This window comes from Carassius gibelio, chromosome A23, assembly GCF_023724105.1.
Source record: "Carassius gibelio isolate Cgi1373 ecotype wild population from Czech Republic chromosome A23, carGib1.2-hapl.c, whole genome shotgun sequence".
Classification (NCBI taxonomy): Eukaryota; Metazoa; Chordata; class Actinopteri; order Cypriniformes; family Cyprinidae; genus Carassius; species Carassius gibelio.
In genome coordinates, this window is record NC_068393.1 from 24,398,146 (window position 1) to 24,422,973 (window position 24,828).

Consider the following 24,828-nt stretch of genomic DNA (forward strand, 5'->3'; position numbering starts at 1 on the left):
TGCAACAAAGGAAGCGCTACACAGCTGTGTTTAACAGGCACAGAAACAGATCAGCCCTGGGTAGTGCATACGCAATTGCAAGCACACATACACAGAGACCCTCTCATCATGCAAATTTCTGTCGTCTGTGCAGCTAGCAAAGGGAGAGCTGGTGTGGCCAGCTGTCTGTGCGGGTTAAACAAGGCAGAGGAGATGAGGAAGAGGGGGCAGACCTGTGGCCCTGCCATACTAACTCATCCTTCATTCATATTGCCACAGTTACACTAGCCCATCTTCTCTAGGACTCAAATAACCACTGTAATGGAAAAAGGACAGAACTTTCACGCACTCATTAAAAATGCTCCAAGCACACTGTGGGTGAGGACATAATCTCCAAAATAAAAAAAGATTTCAAAAGACTGTTACAATAATGCAACAATTTACAAAATTGAATCCATCTGTTAAATTTACAAACACTATTGTTAATGATATTAATCTATGAGAGCAATGCTATTCATTTTAGACTAAAGCCTAAACGTGTGTAAAAATGTATTCCATTCACAATTTAAACAATGCATTTTTACACTATCAAAACCATATACACGTTTTTTGTCCAATTTAAATTAAGTCATTAACTGTTTGAATTTTTACTTTTAAGTTTTTAATATTGTTAATTATGAAAACTAAAACTAAACTTATCAAATTCCCAAAAGTAACAGACTTAATTTGGGATTGTAGTTTGTACAAAAAAAATATATAGAGCAATAGAGGCTTGCACTAAAATCTTTAATGAATCATACAGATCAGGATTAAAGAACCACTTCCACAAAAAGCAAAAGGTCCAGATAGATTGGCACTGAATGGGGTCTCACTTGAAAATGACAATTCTTTGCTTTAATAAGGAGCATCTCTACACATGGACCATAACCGTTTACAGAGTGTATTACCTTGTAGAAAATAGGAAAAGGGAAATTTCACAACACTTTAAAAATTAAAAACTTTAAAATATAAGTAGACTTTAAACAAGTTAGGCTAGAAATCACACAGGGCTTAAAGTATCAAGTAAGATTAGTAGGTAAAGTCCATCCAGTGGTGACATCCTTACCAAAAAAAGAAAGAAAAAAAAAAAGTGAGAATGCCAATATTGTTATTACACACACACACACACGTAGCATACACTGCTTAGACTAGTCTAAAAGTAATGTAATTTTTTTTACAATACTGGTCATAACTGGTTTAGAAATGCCACAGGACTGTTTGAATCCGCTAAGAGTGCTGCTGCCGCCATCTACAGGAGTGTTAATAACTCCCATGGATAGAAGCGCAGGCTCGTCTAAAAGTTACACCCCTGGTTAAATTAAGAGTGTTAAAGCGCTTACAGAGTTTCCATGGAAGAGTCCGTGGTGCCCGGAGTCCATCGGATAAACTGATGGTGGTAGATGGCTCTGGCCTAACAAAAGCAAGAGTGCAAGTGTATATAAAGCAAAAATAATAATAATTCACCTGAGTGGAGCCACTTTAGCCCCGTTTTGTCAGAAAACAGACAATGGTCAGGTTTTTTTGGTTTTAAATGCAGGAATAAGTAAAGAGTACCATAATTCCTCAAATAAAAGACTGGGCCTTTATTTACCTGAGCTGCAGAAGGTAACAGGCTTTTATTTGAAGCAGGCTTTTATTAGAGGCAGGCCTTGATTTCTAATTCCATCTGTTTGATAAGTAACCGTTTTAAATAACCCATTTTAAATGTAAAAGCGATAGCGTTCCAGTGTACAAAGATCATAACATTAGCTCAGAGTCAGTTCAGAATCAATCACAAAAAAAAAAAAAAACCTGAACTTGGAGGACTCACTTGTTTTGGGCAAGCTGATTGTTGGACGCACCCCAGACAAACATAGCAGCATTATCATCAGCCTCTACAATCATAGGGCCAAACAGAGGGAATCCAGAAAGAAGGGGATTTATTCTTTTAAACCAAAATAAAAATACAGAAACTATATACATTTAATAAGGCAAACTGGCAATGCCACAGCAGATATACAACAGAAGCCTGAAAAAAAACGACTCAAAATGGCACCCCATACACTCAACAGACCACACACACCTGTTTCCCAGTCCTCATAGGGTGAAGGGTTTGTGCAGGTGTTAACAGGCACCTGAAACTTCTCCAGCAGCTCTACATTTCCTATAAAAATAAAAAAAGATCAAAAGCATACAAGAAAGTTCAATTGCTATTATGTGTTTTTTTTTTTTTTTTTAAATCAAATCTTTGTATACTGTACAAACGGACCAACCCTACTCGGACGGACCAACGCTACTCCCGAATCTAATAGTGGCCATACTCGCTTCCTTCTGGGGTTTTGGGAGTTCAAAATGTCACCCTAAATAAAACACGCCCAATTTAAAAACAAGCCAAGTTTAAAAAAAAACACAATGATTAGTAGAAAAGTGGCTCGTGCTAAACAAGACAGTTAAAGCACTTGAAAGAAGGTACGTCGAACGCCAAAAGTCATAGTAGTTCGATCAAAAACATTTGCAATTTTTCTTTCAAAAAATTAAAAAACAATCACAACGTGCAATACTTTCTAATCTCTTTACATGGCATAGTGTCGACAGAACACTTACTACTTGTTTTTGTAGTCTTAAGGTATGGCACGTGCTCCCCTTCACTTGATTGACCGTGAAATGTCACGTGACCCACTACGTAAAAACCTTTGTTTCGTCATTACAATATTACCATAATTAAATACTATGTTCAATACTTTTCCAGATAGAGACAGAAAAAAACTATTTTATATAAAATAAAGTTAAATAAAACAATTAAGTTCAATTCATTTAATGTTAGATTAAATTAGATTAGAAACAGCTGTGCTGATTAATGTTTTTGGAACCTGTGATACTTTTTTTCAGGATTCTTTGATGAATAAAAAGCTTTTATTCAAAATATAAATGTTTTAATTTGTAACAATATACACTACCTTAAAAAAATTGGGGTCAGCAAAAAAAAAAAAAGAAAAAAAAACTTTCCTTTTTTTTTCTTTTTTTGTTGTTGAAAGAAATTAATGCTTTTATTCAGCAAGGATGTGTTATGATTTATATTGTAAGAAAATATTTATATTTTAATGATTGCTGTTTCTTTTTATATTTATTCAGAAAATAATCCTGAAAAAAAAAGTTTCACAAAAAAAAAAAAACAGGTTTCACAAATTTCCCAAAAAAATAATAAAATAAAATAAAAATTAAGCAGCACAACTGTTTCCAACATTGATAATAAATCAGCATATTAGAATGATTTCTGATCATGTGACACCAAAGACGTAATTAGGATGAAAAATCAGCCTTTGAATTACATAAATACATTTTAGGCTATTTCAAAGTATATAGAAAACCATTATTTTGAAACGAAATAATATTTTACAATATTATGTTTTTTTCTGTATTTTAGATCAAATAAATGCAGCCTTGATGAACAGAAGAGACTTCTGTAAAACACATTAAACATCTGACTGATCCCAAACTTTTGAACAGCAGTGTACAAATATATTAATTTTTAGTTTGCTTGAGCCAAGAAGACTAATACTGTTTTGAAATTACTCCAATCGCACAAATACTACGGTATCTATCGAAAAAAATAAATAAAAGTGGTGCGTTTCTCAACGGCTCTGGGTAATGTATGTGCTGTGATTGAAGCAGCCAATCACAGCGCCGCGCCTGCATTCCATTCTCTGAAGACACGCCCACGAGAACTGTCAGCTGCTCCGTCCAAGATGGCACTGTCCTGTAGAGGTGTGTGGAGCGGAGCTTCTTTGATCTTATTTTATGGAAAACGACCTGTCGGAGTCAAAGCAAGTCTCTGCACACCTAGACTGGATTACACAAAATCCAGGTAGCCTACTATTCATAACAAGTATAGGATTATCGATCATATGTATGCGGTTGTGTGCATACCATACATCTAGGTGTTTTTGCATATGCACTCGTTATAAAATGATACTAAAGATAACGTAATGTTTCATCATAAATTATACAAATGGAGCTACTGGAAATATTTCTCATTGTCTGTCCTCCTTTTAATTAAGTTGGTTCGACGTTTGACATTTGTCAGAGATTCGCCCTCGGAAATCTTCTGAGCTCAAGGACAAGAAACATAATCTGTTATAATTGTTTTCAAATGTAGAAGAGAACACGCAATGTGTTTTATTTGTTTTTATCTGCCTTAAGGTATTGTCACTGATAGTCCTTGTAAAAGTGCAGGGTAGGGACCGCCTGCAAAGTGCAAAACCAAGAGCCACTGAGCAAAATCACAATTAAAAATTGTCTTATTACTGGTTCATAAAATAACATTTAGATGTTGGTTTTATTTACAGAACTGCAGGTGCATCTCAATAAATTAGAATGTTGTGGAAAAGTTCATTTATTTCAGTAATTAAACTCAGAAAATTGTGAAACTCGTAAAATAAAGTGCACACAGACTGAAGTAGTTTAAGTCTTTGGTTCTTTTTAATTGTAATGATTTTGACTCACATTTAACAAAAACCCACCAATTCGCTATCTCAACAAATTAGAATATGGTGACAATCAACTAATCAACACAAAACACCCGCAAAGGTTTCCTGAGCCTTCAAAATGGTCTCTCAGTTTGGTTCACTAGGCTACACAATCATGGGTAAGACTGCTGATCTGACAGTTGCCCAAAAGACAATTATTGACACCCTTTACAAGGAGGGTAAGCTACAAACATTCATTGCCAAAGAAGCTGGCTGTTCACAGAGTGCTGTATCCAAGCATTTTAACAGAAAGTTGAGTGGAAGAAAAAAGTGTGGTAGAAAAAGATGCACAACAAACCGAGAGAACCGCAGCCTTATGAGGATTGTCAAGTGAATACAATTCAAGAATTTGAGTGAACTTCACAAGGAATGTACTGAAGCTGGGGTAAAGGCATCAAGATCCACCACACACAGAAGTGTCAAGGAGTTTGGCTACAGTTGTCGTATTCCTCTTGTTAAGCCTCTCCTGAACCACAGACAACCAGGGGTGTCTCACCTGGGCTAAGTAGAAGATCTGGACTGTTGCCAGTGGTCCAAAGTCCTCTTTTCAGATGAGAGCAAGTTTTTTATTTCATTTGGAAACCAGGGTCCTATCTGGAGAAAGGGTGGAGAAGCTCATAGGCCCAAGTTGCTTGAAGTCCAGTGTTACCTTTCCATACCTTTTGTGTTTTTTTTAAACCAAAGTCACTGCACCCGTTTACCAAGAAATCTTGGAGCACTTCATGCTTCCTTCTGACCAGCTTTTTGAAGATGCTGATCATTTTCCAGCAGGATTTGGCACCTGCCCACACTGCCAAAAGCACCAAAAGTTGGTTAAATGAGCATGGTGTTGGTGTGCATGACTTGCCAGCAAACTCACCAGACCTGAACCCCAGAGAGAATCTATAGGGTATTGTCAAGAGGAAAATGAGAAACGAGAGATCAAAACAATGCAGATGAGCTGAAGGCCACTGTCAAAGAAACTTGGGCTTCCATAGCACCTCAGCAGTGCCACAAACTGATCACCTCCATGCCACGCCGAATTGAGGCAGTAATTAAAGCAAAAGAAGCGCCTTACAAGTATTGAGTACATGTACAGTAAATGAAAATACTTTCCAGAAGGCCAACAATTCACTAAAAACTCTTTGTTTGGTGAGCTTTTGTTAGATGTCAGCCAAATTCATCACAATTAAAAGAACCAAATACTAAAAACTACTTCAGTCTGAGATGCACCTGTATAGCACAACAAAAGCTATTGAAATGGAACATTTGAGAAAAAGCTTACAAAGCATCACAAATATTGTGGAGTTTACCGCCCCCTAGAGGACAATATTGCACTTGTCTTCAAGTTTGACATTCAGAAGTTTAAATAAATTAATTTAGAATGCACACAGTTTGATATGTAAACTTTAATGGGTGTGTCTTGTTACTTGTACACAAAGAACGATGTTTACAGCCATTAGGGTGCATGCTATTGAATTCAAGTTGAATCTGTTAACACATTCATTCTCAGAAGAAATTGCCCTGGGTTCATCAGGAAATACAGTACATGCCCTGCCCTGTTTTGATATTTTACAATTTATGTATGTATGTGTAGTAGTTTGTGGTTTGTTAGACACTACTCACCTTCACAAGCAAGACATGGAATTGGTCGAAGCATTGTGTCCGGTCTGAAATGGACCAATGAGAAATATGAGAGATTCCTGCAACGTCGCTTCCCACGATTTTACGTTCTCTATCAGACTTTTATGAGAGGTCAGAGTGAATATATATATAAAATCATTACTGAATTTGTATCCTCATAGCATCTTGGGCAAATATGTTATAATATAGGGTTTTATGATTTTCTATAAAGGTTTCCGACTCCTGTTTCAAGATGGTAAAAAAGTGAGAAGAATCATAGCCTGCATGCTGAATGAAAAAACTGAGTACCAGAATTTGCATTACCGTGATATGGAGAAGATCAGGCAGGCGGGTCAAAGAACTGAAACAGACATTTTTGGGATATATTGCTGTTATAAGTTGTATTCAATTGTTATAATTTTTGTGTGTTGTTTTCAGGTCCGCAGGGACTTAATCAAAGCCATCCCATTGGTCATCTTATCAATACCTCCCTTTGCCAACTATGTGGTCTTCATCCTTATGTGAGTATTTAACTTGTTTTGGTGTTTTGGCTTTTTAGCGATTTATGAAGTATTTTTGCATCTTTGAAACTGCTTGAATATTGCATGTCTCCTTTATTATCTGTCACTCTTCCATTCATTGATCCAATGATACTTCCATCCTCAGGAATGTGGTTTTTCTGTATTTATTCAAATTCCTGTATTTTCTGACAATAACAAAGCAACAACATTATTAAGAGGGGAAAAAATGGCAATTTCTCCATAAAATAACCAAATGATACCTGAAGTGAGTGTTGTTTATGGCTAGTGATCTTATTTGCCTGTTTATATATTTGTGAAAGTTTGTTCTTCTGTTTAACTGTTTTATTACAGTAACATTATATGTAAACATGCATTCACAGTGCTCCGATTGACCCGGTATGCAAATTTCAGGGGGCCAATAGATCTCTCAATTTCAGATGACAATTCTTTTCTATGCGTTTCATATATTTGAAAAGAACTGATTTAAGCGCAATTGGACAAAAGTCATTTACCAATTTTGCATGAGGTACTTCGGTTACAGGGATGACGCATCTCTTGTATTTCCTCTTTTGAATCTCTTTATATTCCTTCTGTGTTTTTTTTTTATCTTACTTTAACTGCTTTATTTAACTCCTTTACGTTCTGATGACTATGCGGCATGAAATAAATTTTTTTTCCCATATTTAAATAATGTTTCAAATCTTTGTTAATCCATGGCTTGTTATTTTGCTAGATTCTGACATTCTTTGTTTGAACGACAGAATTTACACAGAAACTAATGTAGCAGCTTATTGTATCACTCAGCAATTCATAGTTACTACAACAATCATTATCATTAAAAAGAAGCCCGATTCAGTAAACTCAAAGCACACTCTTAACTGTTCTATTATAAAATGTAATTAAGAAATATATTGCAAAAATATTATTGTAATATAGCAAAGGAGTGATAATAAAATTAATGATAATAATATTGAATAAGCTCAGGCTACCTTACTGCAGAGCTCTATGAGGTTGGTTTTGAGTCGGCTGTCATGGACAGATGAAGATGTAAAATTTCATCAATCTGAGGGAAAAATGGATGCGTTTTAAAATAAATATTATTTTTAATCCTTATGTCTATTACAATAATATTTTTGCAAAAGTAATATTTTATTAAATGTATAATTTTAATAAAAATATATTTATGTTATATATATAGTTTTAGATAATATTAATAATTATTATGATCCTTTTAATTTTACAGTGTAATTGTATTATTGCAATTGTAATATTTCTTTATTGATTGTTTTACATTTAATTTTTAAATGTTAAAAATACTAAACCTTAAATACGTTTATCGTTGTTGTTGTTATTAAATACTAATAACTCAATAGTATTATTTCAATAGTAATAATAATTTATTTCGATTTTTACAATGTAAATACTTCTTCAGCAATAGTTATTAAATACTCAACAAATAATACTACAACTATTTTGCAACAGTATATTATTTGGGGAAGTCGTGGCCTAATGGTTAGAGTTTGACTCCTAACCCTAAGGTTGTGGGTTTGAGTCAGCAATACCACGTCTGTGGTGCCCTTGAGCAAGGCACTGAACCCCCAACTGCTCCCCGGGCACCATAGCATAAATGGCTGCCCACTGCTCTGGGTGTGTGTTCCAGTGTGTGTGTGCACTAAATGGGGAAAGGTGGATGTTTTTCTTCTTTCTTGTCCTTAGCTGATCACATGCCTGCATCATCCTCTACGTAGGTACCTCTATCCTCGCCAGCTTCTGATCCGGCACTTCTGGACCCCACAGCAGCTGGTGGAGTTTCAGGGGGTGTATCATGCCCAGAGAGCACAACACCACTGGGCTATAGTCAAAGGGCTGGAGAGCATATCAACATCTGTCCAAGACAGCCGCCTCAAAAGCCGCCTCATGGAGCTCTGCAGTAAGGTAGCTTGAGTTAATTCATAATGTTACGTATATGCAAAACCATACCCTTTATAATTTAATTCTGATTTTGACTTTTCAATAAATATAAATGTGTGTCTGCAGGTCCGAAGTGGAGTCCATCCTGTGGTGTCTGATGTCCATGCAGTGAGAACTTTGTTCTCTGGGCCTCCCTTGGGTATCAAGAGAATATATGCAGATCAGATGGTGAGCTTCAAATACTCATCCGAACAATGAACTGAACTTTAAATGTTTGTTATTTAGTCTTGTATTTGAAAAAAAAAAAATGTATTTGCAGAGGCACCTGTATCCTTTGCTTTTCCTGACGCCCCGCCTCCCAGGCTTCTGGATTGGTCGACGCTTGAACAGCCACGCCTTAGAACTCATGCAGCTTGACCGCGCCATTGTTCGATTAGGCGTGCACCAATTAAACGATGCGGAGCTCAGAGAGGTTAGGGGTCACTCTTTCCTGCCTATTACTTTTTTTAAGCAGACTTTCTTTTGAAGACTATTTTTACATCACATCTCCTAGGCATGTTACGTGAGAGGGCTGAATCCTGACCATCTGAGTCCCGGACAGTGCCGGGAATGGCTCACACAGTGGTTGCAGTTCTCAACACACCTCAAAGGTATACAAGCCATAAGACATTTATGGAGTGATAAAAACAGATGTTGAAAATGTCCCTCTGTGAAAAGAATTTAAAGTTAATGTGAAATAAGAATTTTGAACCTGGCCTTTTCCAGTGTTCAGATTTCGGTTCTGGATATGTATGCAAATTAGTGCGTATTTTAGATAATGTAAACATAACATTTAATTTGCAACATTTCTGTATGCAGATTCTCTGTAGACAATACAACATGTCTAGTGTACAACTGAATGAATTGCCGAGGATACTGTATCCCATAATGCAGTGCAGTGTTATGAATGAAGCAAAAGTAATTTTAATGATTATTTACTCAAAATTAAAACGGTTCTTGATGATAACAGTGTGGCATATTAATATTAAGAATTACAGTTTAAATGTTGTTTTTAAGTATATTGTGTACTGCACAGTATTTAGTATTTGAACATAAATGTACTCTAAAGTTAGCTTTTAATACACCCTGAATGTTTCTTAATTGGTCAGTTGAGGTTTGTGTTGAATGGCATGAACAAATAACAGAAGAAACCACAGTTTTTCTTTTGAAACTGAGATGACAGTTACTGTGTTGCACATTCATTGTGGTATTGTGTTTCCTTTCTGTTTGACCAGAGTCAGAGACCTCCCTCTATTTGCACTGTATGGTGCTGCTCACTGTAAACTACCCTAAACACCCAGGTCACTGGCCTCAGAAAGAAGTAGATGACTTCTCTTCCTAATGCCCAGTGCTGAAAATCCACCACCACACCCAAAGGCAAAACATCACAGGAACAAACAGACTCATGTTTGCAAATCCAAGCAGGGCAAAACCTTTTTTTTTTTCTTTTTTTTTATACATGAGTCCTTTGGTTCAGTCACACATTATTTTCATTATGAAGGAAATCTTTTAAGTTTCTGCAGGAATTATTCTTTAAAAGTGTTTCTTGGCGATCCAATTTAGTTTATTTTAGTAAGGAACAGACAGGAAGGTCATTGTCACTGAAAGATGTCATCGGGATTCTGGAACATGCGGAATAATTAAATTAATTTGTTTTCTTCCATATAGTTAGGCTGTGTAATTAGTGACATACATTTACACTATAAGAGGTTCTAACAACCTCTGAGACAAAAAGTACACTGAACATATGCCAAATATAACCATTTGGAATAAAAGCTCATTGGTCTTGAAACATTTTCATTCTGAATATTTATTCTGCTAACAATAGTTGTTCATGCACAGTCATTTGTGAATTGCGTTTTGAGGCGTTTTGTGCCTTTGTTTAAAATATGTTTTAAATCAGAAGGTTTACAGCCTTTAAAAATTCTGGAGATATAGTGTATTCCCTAATATAATCCCCTAATATAAGTTCTATAATGCAGCATATACTCATTTTAATTAAATGTATTATTTATTTTTGAGATCTCAAAACAACACAAAGAATATTGCTCCTTGTTCCTGACCTATCAAATAAGAAACAGTTTTCTGGAGCACTGGGCTGTTTGGTCAACGCATTAGTGATATGCTTAATGAGTTTTGTCAGATTCTGTAACTAGATGCGATCACATGACCTCATACCCACTGCGGATGGCTCGCATCAGAATGCAGGACAACACAATGCCTGTGATCTACAAAAAAAACAAACATATGTATTGGTTAGAGTACAAAGAAGAGAAGGTTGCAATGACTTTTTATGCACATATAATAGAAAAAACGAATCTTGAAGGTCTTACCTGCACAAGTCCAATGACCAGAGCTGGCACAGAGATATACAGGATGATTTGCTTTAGAAACTTATCCATAATGGGCTGACATCCCTGTGTGAATCAATCACATAAACAAAATCTAAGTGCTTATAGCACATCCCACATATTCTGTCCAATAAACAATCTGAACTAGTCTTATTTAAAAAAAGAACATTTAAAAACTCTACATTTTCTATTTAAGCTATGAGGACACAGTTACTTTTTTTGTAGAACTTCTTTATAAAAATGCCACAGTAACGAAAAAAGAAAGGTTTCTTACATCCATGTAGATTTTTCTGGTGTCTCGGATAGCTCCTTCACCACAATCCTTAGTGATGTTTTTACAACAGGAGTCTGGGACTGAATCGTGAGCCAAAAATTTTGAGTTCAGCCAATCAAGAGACGAGTTTTGTCCACAGCACTTTTGCTGAAAGAAAGACATTACAATTTCAACTTACACATTATCTGGTCTTTTTGTAAATTATATATATGTGTGTGTGTGTGTGTGTGTGTGTGTGTGTGTGTGTGTGTGTGTGTGTGTGTGTGTGTGTGTGTGTGTGTGTGTGTGTGTGTGTGTGTGTGCGTGCGTGCGCGTGTGTGCATGCGTGCGTGTGTGTGAAAAAAAAAGTGCAGTACACGGTCTAAAGTGATTTTAACCACATAACAGCACAAGAGGAAGCAGGATGTCAGTTTAGCATCAACAGATGGCACCAAGCAAAAATAATGGGAGAAACTCATGTGAAAATGGACACCGGAGCAGGATCACAGGTCTTGTTTGGACAAGCAGCACATCCAAAAAGTGAGAGTTTGGGTTTACTAACCTCTTGCTGTATCTCATCAATGATTTGACGATTTTCTGTTTCATTGTATCCTGCGATCAGGATGTCAAAGCGTTCATGCAGTAGACCATTCAGCTGCAGAGAAAGATAAATTATTATGAGACAAATGGCACTAGGAAATACATTAATAAAAATGAAGTGCCCATGAGAAGAGCGCTCACCTTCCCCCATAAGACATATCCAGCGATGGCGGCTCCGATTTCAATGATGATGATGAGGGACAGAAGAACAGTGAACTAGGAAAGAATAAATAAAGGTGAAGAAATTCAAGGAATAGCGTTTCAAAGAGTTTAATGATTTTCTTGAGAGAGGGTAGGTGCTATACAATGGCATATTCTGAGGCACCAGTTCATTCTAACTTTGTTATCCATTTTAGTGAAATATGCAGTTAGTTACACATCTATTCTTCCAATTATGTGTTATGTCAAAAGGAGTCTGGATTTATCTGTTGGCCGTTAGTAAATAATCAAAAGCATCAGCATCAATTTAGTGGAAATAAAACCTAGATGTAGTTTTCCTTCTCTGATGACGTCAGATTCACAGTATGAGCAGAATATGCTTAACCATTCTCTTCCAACCATTAGTTTACTGCAAGCGAGAAATGGAGAGGAGGTGCAGTCAAATAAAACCCCAACCTATTTTATGTTTATCATTAATCTGTATTTTCGTTTGTGAATTAATCATATTTATTGCTTCAATACTGGTTATTTTTTTTATTTTTATTTCTTGTTCCAGATTATTTTTACATACAATTCCCAAATCTGTCATGTTATTCTATTTGCATATTTAAATATATAACATGTAATGGAATATTTCAATAATTAAATTAGATAACAAACAATAGATAAATCTTTGAAAATATAGCAATATAGTATTTTTCTCACTTTTCAACTCAAATGTATGATCTCCGACTGCTGCATGAGGTTAAATAAGATGAAAACAAATTAAAACCAAAATGCATGGATTTCAGAACTAATTCCTGATTACAAATTTGGAAGCAACAAAGGTAAAAATGCCATGTAATACTTAGTGACTAAGCCTTTGTTTACAAGGAGCTTGTGAACTAATAGGTACAAGTTAAGAATAAATGGTGCAAACAAAATGTATCCCCTTGTGCAAGCAGCTGAAGTGACTGTAAACACTTAAAACGATTTCCTTTATCTTAGTGAAACTGTCTGAACAACCATTAGTTTACATTTATTGGAAAACCTGAATCTCATTTTATGCACTAGAACACAAATATTTTCCTCACACATCCCTACCATGGTCATCATGTACTGATTCTCCTTCCAGGCACCACAGCAGCCAAAGAATGCAATGAAGAAGATGATGGATCCCACCACTATCAGCAATATAGGAGACCCCAAGTATCCTTTGATGATGGCTGAGGTGTCGATAGACAATTTAGCCAATACCCCAATAATTATTAAGGCCAGGCCACACAGCTAGGGATAAGAGACAGAGAGAAGTGTGAAAAACAGTAGTTGTATAGTTGTAAAATTGAGAAAACAGAATAACGATGATCAAAAATAAACACAAAAAGAGGACCAGGAGACTTGAGACAGAAGCCATATGTCATATCGTGTATGCATTCTCAGAGTCAAATGAAATAAAAGTACCAATTCTCATCTTAGTCTATTTTATCATTTAACTATCTTTTAATTTGGAATAAATAATTCATGTTAACTAGGTTTTATTGGAGTGTTGGTTTCCACTAAAGATGTAAAGAACAGAAATTGTACCTTAACTTATTGCATTAGCATTAAAGAGAAAAACAAAAAAAGGGAGCTGTAACTAGGTGTGGGTATTGTAACAAATCTTTGTAACTATCAGTACACTAACTTGCCATTTGCACTGGCTTTAAATATCAATTCATCATGCTATGTAAAGTTTCTCAGCAATCAGGAAATTAGTTACACACCATCATCACATAGATAATGTACTGTGTAAATGTTTCTTCAGTAAAGTCTTGAGGACTGATCGGCAAAGCTGAGCAAAGTGTAAAGGATGTTTAGTAATATGTATGTGTCGGCTGTACAAATGTAAGATACATGGGCATGTCACAGCAAGTCAACCCCCAGATAAACTTTTATGTCTACACCAAACCGACTAATGTACAAAGCAACACCCATGGAAATATTTGAGGGTAATAAGTGGCAGCATGTACCTGAACAAAACTTACAAAGAGGAGGATGAATCCTGCTGAGTGAAAAGATATACACTGAAATTGTCAGGAGTGTCTATTATTACAGTAAAAAACACATTACTATGTTTTAAATAAGGAGTTTAATTCTCTATTATCAGCCCATATTATTGAGGGCTGCACAATATTGAAAAAAAAAGACAATGCGATATTTTATTTTTCTTCGATATATAATGCGATATGAAATCGAATTTTTTCTTACAAACAAAAATGGGGTGAGCACACTTACATTCTCATTTTAAATTATTTCAAAATCAGAGTATTATTTAAATTAGAGTTAATTATTTGTTTGTAACTTTAGGATATGGTTTGATCTGTTAACATATTAACTAACATTAACTTACCACGAATAATACTTTTTTTACTACATTTATTCATCTTTGTTTATCTTAGTTTATAAAAACTAGAGCCCGACCGATATATCGGCATCGGCCGTTTCATGCTTCACTCATGTTATGAGTGTTGCATAGTTTGCCCACCAGAGGGAGCTCCGCAGTTGAAGAGAGTCTGCAACTCCACTATAGAAGAAAGCGATCAGCCAAGCCACAGAAATGTACTGTTTTGACGGTAAGTCTGTCGTTCGTCATGAGAGATGATTTAGTTCATACACTGTATATAAAAACGGTGTGGTAGTTCTAGCTAACGGTCCTATCATTATCACTTTTAAATATTCTGTAACATCACTTACGGCCGCTAATGCATTGCTATATTAGATTAGCCACAAAGCTAATATCATGTTTAACAGTGGAAGAGCGCTAATGTTAATACAGGGCTCTCAAGTCTCACGCATTGGGCGTGAGACTCACGCATTTCAACCCGTTCACACGCTCACACGCCACACCTTGTATTTCTCACGCAGAGACATTACGAGGACAACGCCCACCAAGTTGCGGCGCTATTTTTTTAAACAGTGAAACAGGTAACGTAGAGGAATCAAGTGAGTTCCCCGAAGGCCCTGACACGCACCTGCTAATCGAATAAAAAAAATATAGCTACCGATCAGCCAATCAGAAAATAGCATTGCTGTATCCGGGTAAGATTTTTACAGGCTCGTGTGCAACACAGATCCAGACGCTCGCTGAAGTAGGTAACGTTACGGTTACAGACTTGTCAAGACAATGACACAGATTTTCACTATATGTTTTTTTTTATCAATATATTAATTTAACATTTTTTAAAAACAGTCTAAGATATGTTTTGGTCTGATGGTTATTATGACCCCGACACGCACGCAATTTTGGCCATTATACGTGGTCGGCCGTAGCTTTTGTGCCTATTATTAGCCCACTATTATTTTTTTATTGCCAAAGTTACACGTTGAAGAGGATGCGGGGCTACTCTGACAGTTTTATATAAGAGACTTCTATAATAGGCCTATCCATAATACTTGTATGGCAGTATCCATAATAGTTTAAAAAAAAAAAAAATTTTCTTTCCTTTTATTTTTACTGCACCTCATCCTGGTCCCCATTTTCAAAACGTTTTGCCTAGGCTATTTCATTATATTTTATCCAATGTATAATATTGATTATTGCATTCGTCTATTTCAAAGATGTCAGGGAAGAGGCAAAGGAGCAATCTTTCATGCTTTGTTCTAAAAGATCTGGGCCCGTATTCATAAAGAATCTTAATGCAAAAAGTAGTTCCTAGTGACAAAATTATAAGAAAATTCTTAGAAATGTGGGCGTTTACTTTTAAAATTAAAGAAAAAAATCCTAGTAAAGAAAAAATTAATTCAGAAAGCATCTTATCCCTTAAAAGAGGTCTTAAGGTAAAATTTGTTATGAGCACAGACGAGGACTTTTAAGAGGCTTAAGAGTTTCTTTAGCAGAGGAGAAAATGGCAGAGAGACGAAGAGACAGAAGAAATGTGTTGCAGACAATGGATGACAATGAGTTAATAAGACGGTATAGATTATATAATAATTTAATATAATATAATTTAATATATAAATTAAAGTAATCACTACATTACGATATTTGGCAACTGGGAACATGCAACAATGCAATAGTGATGATTTGGGTCTGTCACAACCTTCTGTAAGCAGAGTGATCACACAAACAATTACAGCACTTTCAGAACATCTTATTGTGTCACAGTTCATTTAGTTTCCACTGGAGATTCCCACCTTGCAGGCTCTAAAAACTGCATTTATGAATATAGCAGGCTTATAGGTGAACACAAGCAGGGGGAATGAACCGTTAATAGTTTGTCCTATACGCTCCCATGTCTGCTTCTTGTCCCTTGCTGTGTCTGAATTTTCCTTTAAGAATGGCCTTGTGTTCATCCACTAACTGGGCTAACAGTAAACACTGTTCCTCTGTCCAGATTGGCTTTCTCGCTCTTCTTGGTTTTGATTCCATGTTTGATACATTAAAACCAACACTCAAACCGCCACTTACATAGGACGGCAATCACTGTAATTGGAAAGAGTGGAACAATTTTTATCATTCTAAGCCAATCAAATACCTTATAGGAAATTAAAAGCATGGTAAATAAAAAAATAGAATTCATATACACACATATAATGTGTGTGTGTGTGTGTGTGTGTGTGTGTGTGTGTGAGAGAGAGAGAGAGAGAGAACGGTCAAATAGGAAAAATTACGCATGTAAATTTAAAGTGAGGATTAGAATAGACCCTATACTTAAAATCACTCTTTTTTTTCCTTCTTGGACAACCAGCCAATCAGAGTCTTCAAAAGATTGTGTCATACATAGCAACCGGTTCAACCCCGCCTCCTCACTAAGATAAACGTTTTTGTCTTTTCCTTACTCAGAGTTGCTCTCAGATCGGTCCCGAATCGCTTTTAAGCTAAGACTCCTACGTAAAAGTTTTTAAGCTAAATTAAGAGTTTTCTGAGAGGATTCTTAGAATCTTTATGAATGCGGGCCCAGCTCCCTAAAAAGGTGGCTAGGTCAGAGGAGGAGGCTGTGGAGAATACAGTAGGGGAGGGAGTTAGGGTGCCAGTAGAGGATGGGTGCATGGAAGAGACTGTGGAGGACCATAGAGGAAACAGTGGAGAACCCACTGGAAACAGGGAAAAAGAGAGGGTTATGTAGAGCAGCCACCTGTAGGTGTTCCTTTAAGAAGGAGTGGTCAACCCGATCGCCATTCATCACAATGGGAACCACCAGCTCTTTTTACTGGTGCTTAGTCTGCAGACAAGATAACTCCTGTGTCCATCAAGGTGTGAGGGACATAAGCAGGGAGGATTTCTAAAATAGCTGCATTAGTGTTAGTGCTTGCTCATTCAAATACCTATGCTGAGAGGGTTTTCTCCATGGTGGGATTAAACAAGACCAAAACCAGGAACAGTTTAGCACTTGATGGAACTGTGAAAAATGGCTGGCCTGGAACCACAGTGATTCAAATGGGAGCCACCAACCCCTGGCCTCAAAACCAGCTACCAACACCTACTATAAACAGCACTGACCATTTTTTCTCTCTTTCTCTCTCACACACACACACAAATAAATGCTGAATTAAATAAATATTATTTTATTTGTAAGAATATGTGTCATTTATGAGATCAGACACCCGTCCCCATCAAACCCCTGCCGACATCGCGACCGCGGGCAAAATCTCACTCTGAACTCAGTTCAAAACTTGAGAGCCCTGTTAATAAGAGGTCAAACTATAACTTTAGCTTTTATCTTATTCTAAATATATCTGCAGTGTTTCCCACATAATGACCGCGTAAGGGGCAGTTCACATATCGCGCCTAAAAACGCGTGGAAAACGCTAGGCGCGCCGCTTTTTCCTTCTCCAAAGCGCTCGGGCAGAAGCGCTCCTGAGGCGTCTGCCTTTGCTATGCAACCATGACGTGCTCTCTCCATGCAGACGGGGAAATTTCAGCAAAGCATAAATGGATTTGCAGCACTAAAAATCGCTCGCAGTAGCTCTGCTACAAAATTTATTTCAAAATGGCAATCCATATACAGCTATGAACAGCTGTTCCTTCATCTTGGCTCAGTTTTCAACGTTGTTACGGGAAAGGATGAACCTGATTGGTTAGTTCTTGTCACATGACCCGCGGTGCGCTTGCAGCATTCTGAAAAGTTGAGATGTTTTTAACTCAATGCGGTGCGGACGCGCCTGGAAAAAACGGGCGCGTCGCACCGCGTGCGCGTCGCTTCCCTGCACAAAGAGAAGAGAAGATATACAGGTCCGTTGTGAGTTTGTCTGTGAGAGCAAATATATTGTAGTTACAGTAACTACAGTAGGTGCGTCAGAAATGATTAAACCAGAGGGGACATGTAAATAAATATGAGTTGAACACGCGCTTTTTTCTTTTTCACAGATTGTTTCAAAGCAGCTTTACAGACATAACAGGAAAATGTTGTAATAAAATGGTTAAATATAAGTAGGTAATATGTCATACCTATATATATATATATATATATATATATATATATATATATATATATATATATATACATATATATATATATATATACATATATATATATATATATACATATATATATATATATATATACATATATATATATATATATATATATATATATATATATATATATTTCTCATTTTTGCCTATGTAGGAGATCCCTGTCTATTATAATTCTAATTCTAATGATGACATGAGTAATGATACATGGTGATATTATTAATACACATGCTTATTCTTTCTCTGTCTCTCTTTCTGCCCTAGGTGAATGCTGTAGCAGCAAAGTGTGGGACTACTTCTGCAAATACTTTAACTTTAGTATTAAAATTTATTTACAGTACACACACAGACTGTTAAAACCAGCTTCAACTGGAAGAAAGTAAAAGTGTTAAATGTTTAAAACCACACTGTTTTTTGATCATTAAAAAATATATACTTTTGATGTGCAATTGTTTAGTCATTGAGACCGTAATCTAAGGCTTTTTTTTTTTAAACATAAATCCCTTCTGGAAAATGGTTTATACAGCCCACATACATAGAACAGGCAGATATTTTGCTATTGAATGTTGTGTAAGTGCAGTTTATAGGAAATGGGTCTAATATCCAGTTTATTTTCAAAATCAAAATATCGGCTTATAAATCGGCTCTTTTCGAGTTAATATCGGCATCGGCCCCCAAAAATCCAAATGTTACTTCACAGTGCATTAACTATGTTAACAAATACTGTACAACTTTTGATTTCAACAGAAGGCTGGATAGGTCAGTTGTTTAAACCATTCATTAAATTGAATCGTTAGTTCGCGAATCAGACGTTGTGTAATTATCTCTGCAGTTTAGGATATCGCACAAGATTTGACAACACAGAAAACATGTCATCACTGGATAGTTTGCGATGTACGAATCCACGATAGTCACATTGCGATATCAGTGCTTAAACGACACATCGTGCAGCCCTACAAGTTACCCTTTGGCATTCTTTCACAGAATGTGTCACGTTGATCAGCCACATGATGCCATCACAAATAGGAAGATCAATCACATGACTGAAACTGAACTTTTATATCTCACTTCCACTGAGACATATAAGAGACTATTACATTCCCAGCACAAAACTAAGTTTTATTATTTTCATTTTGTTGCTCCAAATCAAACACAATTGCAATTCTCAATATCACTGGGATTGTTTACAGGAAATGTACCCAATATGAAATTAAAATAATCTTAAATTAACAGAAGTAGAAAGGTTTCATTATTATTTGAAAAACAATTAAATGGTAACTGAAACACAGCAGATCCCTTGTTTTAGTGCTTTTTAACATTACAGTTGAGAAACTCCATGTGATATAATGTCCTATTCAGATGCCACAAAATTTCCCTTGGAAAGTTACATTAGTTCCCACACATGCAGTTTTTAAATCAATCTGAACTATAAACATTTTTATGATTGTGGTCATATAATATATTTTCAAACATTTCTCATTTACTTTGATGTTCACTGAATCCCATAACTAAAGTCATATTTCTTGTGTCACAAATCATTTATTTAAATTATAAAAGGTGAGTAAACAGATAGTAGTTCAATTACTTGTGGGATATACTGGAATAAAAAGAGATTGAAATTTAAACTTAAAACAAAAATAAGATGAGGTGAATCCAGAAATTGCTCTGAATGGTCAACGCAGTAGCAAAATCTAGGTAGATACTTAAATAATTCTGTCTGTTCAAACTGATATTAGTATTTTTGTGTGATCAAAGGAAGCATAGATGATATAGGTGCAAAAATTAGCTGATGGCCTTGAGCACTTCCCAATCAGAGTATATATGAAAAACAAGCTGTAAGCTCATACATATCCAGTAGCAACTATGCTATACATACAAAAAAACACCCATGCTCATGAATGATTGGTCATTGAAAGCTCAACAGCAAAATTTGATTTACATGCTAACACTAAATGACTGTATTCCTGTAATCTGACAAAAACAGGAAACATTCCTGAACGTTGTGAAATTTTTTGGGCCTTACACTCTGAATCACTATAACAGGAAACTTATTTTGTTCTCCACTGGGATTTTTTACTGGCAAAACTGTGTCATCATAGTTACTATGAACTCCTATCACTTTTTTTTTTTTTGAGAGGGGGAGGAAAAATTGTGAAACACCACAAGACGTAAGACGTTGAGAAGTACAGAAAAAAATGTCTACATTATTTTTCCTTTTAAAGGAAAACGCCACAGTTTTTCCATATTCCTCAATGTTCGTCCCTTAAATTAGAAGAGTTGATATATTCCTCTTCCGTCTCAGTGTGGGCACTCGATCGCTGTAGTGCTCGATGCCACTATGCTAGTGTTTAACTTGGCAACATTCAACATTCATTCCTTAGGACCCTAACAGGGAACTGAATTTAGAAGCCACCAAACAATTCCATGTTTTCCCTTTTTAAAGCATTAGTAAAGTATTAGTAAGTTACATTAGTAGTTGCACGAGTAAGTACGTTAACACAGAATAAACAGTGGCGATTTCCTAAGCTGATAAAAATGATGACTATAAGGTATGGCGGAAGAGCACTTGGCAGCACTTCGACCTCGGCGCAGCAATATCATCATATGATATTACTGCGCCGAGGTCGAAGTGCTCTTCCCGCCATACATTATAGTTATCATTTTTTATCCGCTTAGAAAATCGCCACCATACTTACTTGTGTAACTACTCATGTAACCGTCTTAAAATCGGGAAAACATGGAATTGTTTGGTGGCTTCTAAAATCATCCCTGTTTGGATCCTAAGGAATGAATGTTGCTAAGTAAAACACTAGCATAGTGACGATGCACGCTACAGCGATTGAGTGCACACACTGTCGTCTAATTTTAGGCAAGAACATAGAGGATTATGGAAAAACAGTGGCGTTTTCCTTTTAAGCCACGCACTAAACTGAAGTCAATGTGAGACGGCATGAATTGTAAAAAGGCAAGGTTAGGAAAGCGTTTTGTATACATCTTTCACAATAAAGCCTCCAGGTAATATTGGGGAAGACGTGGCCTAATGGTTAGAGGGTTGGACTCCCAATCGAAGGGTTGTGGGTTCTAGTCTTGGGCCGGACGGAATTGTGGGTGAGGGGAGTGCATGTACAGTTCTCTCTCCACCTTCAATACCACGACTTAGGTGCCCTTGAGCAAGGCATCGAACCCCAAACTGCTCCCCGGGCGCCGCAGCATAAATGGTTGCCCACTGCTCCGGGTGTGTGTGTGTGTGTGTTCACTGCTCTGTGTGTGTGTGCATTTCGGATGGGTTAAATGCAGAGCACAAATTCTGAGTATGGGTCACCATACTTGGCTGAATGTCACTTCACTTTCACTTTCACTTTCAATAAGCCAAAGACAGTTCAGAAAAATGGGCCAGCAGTTATAACATGTTCTAGCTCATGCAAAATATGATGTGAAATAATACATTATTTGTTACTCACCCAGAAGATGAAATTAAAGAAAAAGAGCAGGTATTTGATACATTTCGCTCCTCCTTCTACAGCCATGATGACTTTTAATTAGATCTTGAGAGAGAAAAAAAGGGAAGGTAAATACACATAAATGAAAGTAAGTGACCACACCCACTGCTCTAATAATTAACTGTATATTACTGAAAGTCAAATATCCTATTCAAGCCACTGGAAGAAAATTACAAAAACTAAAATAATGTCAAAGGGCAAGAATATGTAAAGATGAAATGTGATGATTGAGCTATGACTGAAAATGACAATTGTATAGATGCCTATAAACATTCAATAAATCAGATTCTTTCCTCCCAACATTTTCCAGGGTGGACATGTAATGCTTGACCTCATGACTAACATCACAAAATAACTTGAAATAACACAAAGATTATTTTTCTGAGTGGCTGATGTCTCATCCAGTGTGTGAAGTCAGTTTTTACAGGACAGAGTATCACTGGACAGTATCTCAAGAGACAAAAAAAAAGATTAAATACATATTTATATATTTATATGGAAACGTGAAAAACTTTTTGTGACAGATGTGCCGTTTCTACAAATACTTTATAAATAAAATGTGGGTTTTGGATCTTAAGCCCCATAGTCCCCATTCTCTTTACCCTGAACAAAATCAATGTAATCAGGTAAAAATTAACATTAGAAATGCTAAAACTGCTGACTTGTCTTGAGTAACAAGGAACAAAGTAAAACCATGACAAAGGTCCAACTTAGTACTTCATCTGACTGCAGTCATGAGATTAATAGTTAGAGTTTAGTTTGTGGTTTTAAAGGAAGTGTGAAGGTTTCCTGTCGATTTTTTTTTTCAAGGCTACACGATCTTTAACTCACTCAGTAAACTACGTACTACAGAGGTCCCCTGTAGGAGAAAAAAAAACAATCCATGCCGATGGTTTCGCAATCCATCCCCTCAGTTTATAAACCGTATTTACGAATTCTTAAACTTCATTCATACGTTAACATACAGTTTTATTGAAAATTATTGTGTGGAATATGCCTATAGCAAAGTGTATTAAATAATTGTCCATCGATTGTAGTATGAGGTGGAATACAACGATTTAATAAGAAAGATGTGAATCAAAATCTTGTTTAATTTGTGATAATCTTAGCACTTAATTATTATTGTATCATAAACCTGGCATTGTAACTGAATTTGTCCCTCCTTTGTAAGTCGTTTTGGATAAAAACTTCTTATGCATAGCCTCTATAATAATAGATAATAATAAAAAAAAAATAACCGTTATTTTTATTATTATTATTTTAATTTATAGGCTAACTATATGAGTGCACTTAAGAGAGTAAAATGTTTGTCATAAAATAATTCATGAATGCTTTATTTTTAAATAACCTTTTACAGTTTTGGAAATGTGTACTATTCTTCGTATCATGAAGACTTATTTTGGTGATTATATTATACTAAGCTTTTCCCCCCAGAGTTACAAATTACATTCTTCACCGTTAATGTTATTAAATAATTAGGCCTAATATAACATTGCATTCAGTTAGAGAGAAAAGAAAGGACAATGTAACAGGCACATTATTTGTTTTGTATTGCTTTTTACCTTCTTCTCTCGAAACTCTATCCTTTTTTTTTTTCGAAAATTCAAGGAATTTTCTATTCTTTTTAGCGTTTATTTTAGGCTATAAAACACAGGCGGTGGTGTTTTGTCCTATTGGTGAATAATTAGATTAGATTAGATTAGATTCAACTTTATTGTCATTGTAAATTACAAGGCAACGAAATGCAGTTAGCATCTAACCTGAAGTGCAAGAAACAGTAAGTACATAATATACAAGGTCTACAATATGTTACAAATGTACAATAAATATAAGATTTAAGGCAGTATTATGGACATAATTTACAGATTTTAAATACTATTAGCATGATATACAGATAGGTGTCCTATGAACATACTATACAGATGCATTGTGTAAAAGTGTATGTACTTCATAGGCAAAAACTATGAACATATGAACATCATTTACACTAGTGCAATGGACAGTAGTGCATGGAAAATATGTCAGTGTGCAAATGGATTACTCGGTTTTCAGGGATTAACCGGGTTATTTTGATGTATTATGAATTTGTGTGTACGGTTTATTAATCCGTGGGCACGATTTGTTAAACCGAGGGAACAGTTTAAAACTTCCTGAGTACGGTTTATAAACTGAAGGGACGGATTGTTTTGTTGTTGTTGTTGTTAGTTTGTTTATTTTTCCTACAGGGGACCTCCCAGGCTCCGTAGTAGTTGTAAATAAATAAATAGATAAATAAATAAAGTTTGCGATTACGAAAGTTTACGACACTCAACTGTAGTTCTTGTTCCTTATAATCCCCATCCTCATGTGTTACACAAACAAACGCCTATTTCTTAACTCCCAGCTTCCAGTTCGAAACTTTTAGAAGGTTTAACATTAAAGTATTTAAATCTGATTAAAACAGAGTTCAAATGTTCAAAAAGAAACCCACCAATGTGTCGGAAGTTTGGAAGACTTTTCAGGCCTCGCTTTTTCCGAGAGGACTGATGAAATTCAAACTACGACACACGAAAATCGCAGAGGAGAAGAAATAATGTTACTGTTCACTGGGATAACTAACTTACATACGCGTGGAATTTCGAGGATTTCTCATTATATAATATGACTAAAGAAAACAAACAGTCAGTTCTCCTTATAAACAAAGAGAAAGTGTGGCATTCGTTTCAGTCTGGAGAATAATGTTACTTCAGAAGACGTCACATGTTATATAACAGAAATAAAAACGCGTACCTCTGGTTAAAATGTCAAGTCCCGCGTGCAGGAAACCTGTAGAGTAAAAAATTGGATGCTGCCTGTCCGTCCAAGCAACAGTACACACGAATTTAAGAAGTCGAGTGTTGGATTGTGTAAATGTGACCCCTCCTATAAGTGTACCCCAGCCCTCACTGCAGAAGAAA

General features: G+C 36.0%; 2 protein-coding genes and 1 long non-coding RNA gene across 7 annotated transcripts; 1 reads left to right on the plus strand and 2 right to left on the minus strand.

The window, feature by feature from the left end:
* Positions 1–746: 746 nt before the first annotated feature.
* LOC127945155 (uncharacterized) lies at positions 747–2,744 on the minus strand. Of its 4 annotated transcripts, none has more exons than XR_008150532.1 (6): positions 2,602–2,744; positions 2,267–2,357; positions 2,081–2,161; positions 1,829–1,892; positions 1,359–1,429; positions 747–1,079 (listed from the first exon to the last, which is right to left on the minus strand). It is a non-coding gene; the product is annotated as an uncharacterized LOC127945155 (long non-coding RNA). The 4 variants fall into 4 exon arrangements; XR_008150531.1 differs by having other exon boundaries at positions 2,271–2,357; positions 2,602–2,743; XR_008150529.1 differs by lacking the exon at positions 2,602–2,744 and having other exon boundaries at positions 2,271–2,589.
* Positions 2,745–3,297: 553 nt separating this feature from the next.
* On the plus strand, positions 3,298–10,390 carry LOC127945139 (LETM1 domain-containing protein 1). The gene is made up of 9 exons (XM_052541735.1): positions 3,298–3,862; positions 6,100–6,257; positions 6,358–6,473; positions 6,564–6,646; positions 8,395–8,581; positions 8,684–8,785; positions 8,877–9,029; positions 9,111–9,207; positions 9,832–10,390. The coding sequence occupies exons 1-9, from the start codon at positions 3,744–3,746 to the stop codon at positions 9,936–9,938; spliced, it is 1,122 nt and encodes a 373-aa protein (XP_052397695.1). The 5' UTR covers positions 3,298–3,743; the 3' UTR covers positions 9,939–10,390.
* LOC127945144 (CD63 antigen) lies at positions 10,389–24,828 on the minus strand. 2 transcript variants are annotated; one of them, XM_052541742.1, is made up of 9 exons: positions 24,662–24,799; positions 24,363–24,429; positions 21,854–21,937; positions 13,043–13,225; positions 11,942–12,016; positions 11,763–11,855; positions 11,222–11,368; positions 10,930–11,013; positions 10,389–10,824 (listed from the first exon to the last, which is right to left on the minus strand). In XM_052541742.1, the coding sequence occupies exons 3-9, from the start codon at positions 21,917–21,919 to the stop codon at positions 10,759–10,761; spliced, it is 714 nt and encodes a 237-aa protein (XP_052397702.1). In that variant the 5' UTR covers positions 21,920–21,937; positions 24,363–24,429; positions 24,662–24,799; the 3' UTR covers positions 10,389–10,758. The 2 variants fall into 2 exon arrangements, with proteins under 2 accessions (XP_052397702.1, XP_052397701.1); XM_052541741.1 differs by lacking the exon at positions 24,363–24,429 and having other exon boundaries at positions 24,662–24,828.